A 5,450-nucleotide genomic window follows, 5' to 3' on the forward strand; every position below is an offset into this window, starting at 1 on the left:
ATTGTGTTGAGAATATACAAGAACTACTTTATAATTATCAAGAGCCACGGCAGTGACTTCGCTTCAAGTTAAAAACTCAGTCAGTGACTTTTTAACTTGACTCGAAGGAGAGGCGCCGATTTTCGAGGGTCAATTTCTCCGCTCCCCAAAGACTTATAGTGAGTCTGAACATTTTGTTCGAAAAATACTTGCTTTCTTGGATAGTGTGGGAATTCCATGAGTTAAAAAAATAATTAAAAATGTAAACAGTTTTTTTAAAAATGAAATTTGGTAACACATTTTCAGATAATGAATTTCCCATTCCTGATTTAATAATTTACTTGACGTAGTACGAAAATCTTCGAAAATAAAAATGAGGGGGTTTTACACAAGGGGGGAAGCTGAACACTCATTTTACACACGAAACACCCAGTTGAGAAACAAAATTTAAAGTTTCACGCATTTCTTTTAAAGCACTGCAAATTAATGGAATCGAAAGGGAAAAATTTATTTACTACAAATTCTTTTGATTTGTAGAAATTATTTTTCTCGTTTCCATTAATTTGCACAGTACTGTGTAATAAAAGCATCCGTGTTACGTAAAACAAGAATGATAAATTATGGAGGACCAGTAAATGTCCATTGAAGAAAGCATAAAAATCACATTTGATAAAAATTTCATCATGTAGTTACTAAATAGAAGAAAATGTGCAAATTTTATTAAATACTTTAATTTTGATAAACATTTGATAACAAAACAAAGATATTAGGAAAAGAATATTGCTAAATACAGTATTTATGAAAATTTTAAAAACATTAAAGCTGTTTATAGTAGTGTAGTGTAAATAAAAATTTCCCAACATTTTAAATGAATAAATTAAATTTTTGAAAATTATTTAATCAACTTCTTCTATTGTTGGACCACTTCCACCTCCACTTGTAGGCCCAGCACCGCCAGGTGCTCCACCTGGGAATCCTCCTGGCATACCACCTGGCATTCCTCCAGCCTGATATAACTTTGTAATAATAGGGTTACAGAATCCTTCCAATTCTTTTTGTTTATGTTCAAATTCTTCTTTTTCTGCAAGCTGTAATATATATATTTATATGTAAATATTAAAATGTATACAATAAATGTTTTTTTTTTTTGTTTAAAAAGATCTTACCTGATTAGTATCTAGCCACTTGATTGTCTCTTCCACTTTTTCTAACAGTTTCTTCTTATCGTCCTCCGAAATTTTGTCTTTTAGCTTCTCGTCTTCGACGGTAGACTTCATATTGAAAGCGTAACTCTCGAGAGAATTTTTGGCAGAAATTCTACCTTTCTGTTTATCGTCTTCGTCCTTGTATTTCTCTGCATCTTTTACCATTCTCTCGATTTCTTCTTTTGAAAGACGGCCTTTATCGTTAGTAATGGTGATTTTGTTCTCTTTTCCCGTACTCTTATCCACGGCAGACACGTTCATGATACCATTAGCATCAATATCAAACGTTACCTCAATCTGAGGAACCCCACGAGGTGCTGGAGGAATTCCAGTAAGCTCAAACTTTCCCAACAGATTGTTGTCTTTTGTCATAGCTCTTTCACCTTCATAAACTTGGATTAAAACCCCGGGCTGGTTGTCAGAATAGGTTGTGAAGGTCTGAGTTTGTCTAGTAGGGATCGTTGTATTACGTTTTATAAGAACAGTCATTACACCACCTGCAGTTTCAATTCCAAGGGAAAGGGGAGTAACATCAAGCAAAAGAAGATCTTGAACTTGTTCTGACTTGTCACCGTTCAAAATAGCAGCCTGTAATAAACAAAAAAAAATTTTTTTAATTTGTTATGGTTATTGAGTGGCTTCAAAGTTTTACACTACTTATGTTTTATTAAGCATCTGTTTAATTTTTTCTATCAAGTAAAATTAAATGTTGGAAATGACTTCCAATTACACCATCTTCAAGATTTAAAATATAATTGCAAGGATATATAGCATACTTCAAGAAATCTGAATCCACTTTGTTTTTCCAATAAATGCTCCAGCCAAAATCAAAAAGAATTCTCAGAATTTGAAATATGTCAAATTACAAAATAAAACTAATATGAATTACACATTTTAACACTACTTATACAAGAAACATCAATTACACAACTTATGTTAAAGGCTGCATTTTTATTAAGTTCAAATCCCTATTGTGGATGGATAATGAAGAGGCAAAGTATTAGTTGAGGATCTGGAATTGAATCTGAATGACTAACCCCAGAAATCCATTTTGGGGTGCTCTGTCCCATCCACTCTAATTGAAAGCTTGTCAAAAACCCATAATGAGTAGGATTAAAAAGTCTAAGTATTCACAAAATAGAGAGAACGAAAACTAAATAAGCTTAATCCAAATTCTATGAACTGGATACAAGATGCTATTTTAAAAGTCAAAAAGAAAGTTATTGTTTGAAGGAGGTTTTAGCATATAAACAAAATCAATATATGTATGTATTTATAAAAATCAATACTTTTACTATTAGAAATAAACCAAAATTTGAAATATATTACCTGAACGGCTGCACCGTAAGCAACTGCTTCGTCGGGGTTTATACTTTTGTTTAAATCTTTCCCATTAAAAAAATCTTGCAGTAATTTCTGGATCTTTGGAATACGAGTAGAACCGCCGACGAGTACAATATCGTGGATTTGACTCTTGTCCATTTTTGCATCTCTCAAAGCCTTCTCCACCGGTTCCAACGTTCCACGGAACAAGTCGGCATTCAACTCCTCAAATCTAGCTCTGGTGATGGTGGAGTAGAAATCTATTCCCTCGAACAGAGAATCAATTTCGATACTGGAGGAGAAAAATTCGGAAGCATTAAGCAATTTTTGTTTACGATCGGACGAGGTTTTCTTCCGGCGAAAACCTAATGACATACCTGGCTTGAGTGCTCGAAGATAAAGTTCTCTTTGCCCTCTCGCAGGCAGTTCTCAATCTTCTCAACGCTCTCTTATTAGTAGTAAGATCCTTCTTATGTTTACGCTTAAATTCTTGCACGAAATGATTAACCATACGATTGTCGAAGTCCTCGCCACCCAGATGAGTATCGCCAGCAGTGGACTTTACTTCAAAAATACCATCTTCGATAGTCAAACAAGACACATCAAAAGTACCTCCACCAAGATCAAAAATCAAAACATTCCTTTCTCCACTTCCCTGTAGAAAGTCAATTTGAAAGAACAAGTCATTTTATTGACATACATACAAAAAGACAGGTAAATCGCAATCAAATTTAAGAAAAAGTCTTACTTTTTTATCCAAACCGTAAGCAATGGCAGCGGCAGTGGGTTCGTTAATGATTCGCAGCACATTCAACCCGGCAATAGTACCCGAATCTTTAGTAGCCTGTCTCTGAGAGTCGTTGAAATAAGCCGGAACGGTAACGACGGCATTGGTAACAGTCTTTCCCAGATAAGCCTCGGCAATTTCTTTCATTTTGGTGAGAACCATGGAAGAGATCTCCTCGGGATAGAAAGTTTTGCTTTCACCCTTATAATCGACTTTAATCTTCGGTTTTCCTCCATCACTAATTACTTCAAAAGGCCAATGTTTCATGTCCGACTGAACCGAAGAATCTTCGAATCTACGTCCGATAAGTCGTTTAGCATCTAAAAAGAAACAATAAATTTCATATTAGTAAGTTTGTAATTAAGTGTTTTCTTATACGTTAATTCTCAGATTGCTCGGATATTTACCGAAAACGGTATTGCTAGGATTCATGGCTACTTGATTCTTCGCAGCATCTCCGATCAACCTCTCCGTGTCAGTAAATGCGACGTAACTCGGAGTCGTTCTGTTTCCTTGATCGTTCGCAATAATTTCTACTTTTCCGTGTTGGAACACCCCAACGCAGGAATAAGTGGTTCCCAGATCGATACCGATCGCCGGAGTCTTTGCCATTTCTATTAAAAATAGATTAGAAAAGGAATTACTCGTTCGTTCACTCGACACGGCTAATCGGAAACTACTAGAACATAACCTAATTAACGACACTTACTCTTAACGTTATTACTCTTCGTAATCGAGATTCAAAATTTGATAATTTCGCAATAAATTCTTCTACAGATAGCCACAAAGAACGTTTGTTCGAACAATGGCCGACGCGGACTTTGCCGGCTTTATATACACGCGTGGACGGTTCCGTGAATCTTCGCTTTCTCATTGGCTAAACCGACGTTTCCTTCGGTGACGTATTATCGTCAATGCTGAGTCAGGTTGTTGTCACGTGACGAAGAGAAAATTGGGGAAAATGGAAAATTCTAGAAAGGACGTTCGTTTCTATTTGCCCGTACTTAAAGTGGATATAAATGATTACGATAAGAAATCGAATACTTGGAAAAACTTATTTACGTATAAATTGATTTTTTTAAATAAATTTATTGCTCGATTTTCTCGGTGGTGCCGTGTGTGAAGTTACAAACGAAAATTTTATAATAAAAAAAGATAAAATGCAATTAAGAATAATATACGTCTTTAAAAATCTAGAATAAAAGTTAAACCTATAAATCGAACGATGTATTTTTATTATAGGTGTAACTTATATAAAGATCTAAAAATCGATAAATTTTTCCCAAGACAGACGATTCTAGAATATTCTTTTGTTAATTTTAATCGATTATGTAAGTGCTTTCCCGATGAAATTAAGTACGTTTATTTATAATAAAATATATACAAAAAATTATTTGGTAGAAATTTTCTATACGATTCTCAGAATCGATTACGAAAATCTATTGATGCGGAATTTATAATTATTTGCACCGAATAAAGGTCTATAACTTTGGTCTTCGCAATTAATCATCCGTTTAACAATATTTTTTAAATTAATGTGTTTCGGTAATTTTATTTAAGATTTAAATCTTATTCTTCCGACTGGGTTTTTGATATTATGCGTATAAGTTTGGAGAACTTACTAAAGCAAAGCTATTTTTGTATAATCGGGTACTATATTTTCAATTTTTTCCTATTACACGCACTCTTTTCAATGCGTTTCGTGGGAGTTTTTAGTCATTTTTACAGAATAGTGTGTATATATATTTAATATTTCCATTCCACATTTCTTTTTTATGTCGCTTCAATGGTTCTCTTTTATTAATAACGGATCGAGTTCGAAGATTTTCTCTCCATCTTCGCCGAATATTCAGACATATAATTCGAACGGGACGAAGAAAATCTAATCCTAAATAGTAGTTTAGCCTAAGGCAAAGATTTACGAGTGTAACCTAATCGACCACTAACCAGGCTACGTCGTTTTCTGCGATTAGCGTTACTGAAAATGAGAAATCGACCAGAAAAGCCATTTATTATTTAAAGACGAGTGTTAAATTTAATAACCATTCATTCGACTGTCGAGTATCGAAAAGTAAAGTACAGTAAAACCTGTCTATGGCAAACCACCCACGGTTCCTTCAAAAAGTGGTCTTTTAGACAGGTGGTGTTGTAATACC

At 34.3% G+C, this 5,450-nt stretch overlaps 1 protein-coding gene across 2 annotated transcripts; it reads right to left on the reverse strand.

Moving 5' to 3' along the window:
- Positions 1-691: 691 nt before the first annotated feature.
- On the reverse strand, positions 692-4,160 carry LOC136989400 (heat shock 70 kDa protein cognate 4). Of its 2 annotated transcripts, none has more exons than XM_067287521.1 (7): positions 4,019-4,160; positions 3,702-3,908; positions 3,256-3,614; positions 2,885-3,162; positions 2,514-2,799; positions 1,146-1,772; positions 692-1,067 (listed from the first exon to the last, which is right to left on the reverse strand). In XM_067287521.1, the coding sequence occupies exons 2-7, from the start codon at positions 3,904-3,906 to the stop codon at positions 876-878; spliced, it is 1,947 nt and encodes a 648-aa protein (XP_067143622.1). In that variant the 5' UTR covers positions 3,907-3,908; positions 4,019-4,160; the 3' UTR covers positions 692-875. The 2 variants fall into 2 exon arrangements, with proteins under 2 accessions (XP_067143622.1, XP_067143623.1); XM_067287522.1 differs by having other exon boundaries at positions 4,004-4,111.
- Positions 4,161-5,450: the final 1,290 nt, after the last annotated feature.

This window comes from Centruroides vittatus, unplaced genomic scaffold (genome assembly GCF_030686945.1).
Source record: "Centruroides vittatus isolate TY-2023 unplaced genomic scaffold, ASM3068694v2 scaffold_520, whole genome shotgun sequence".
NCBI classification, from domain to species: Eukaryota; Metazoa; Arthropoda; class Arachnida; order Scorpiones; family Buthidae; genus Centruroides; species Centruroides vittatus.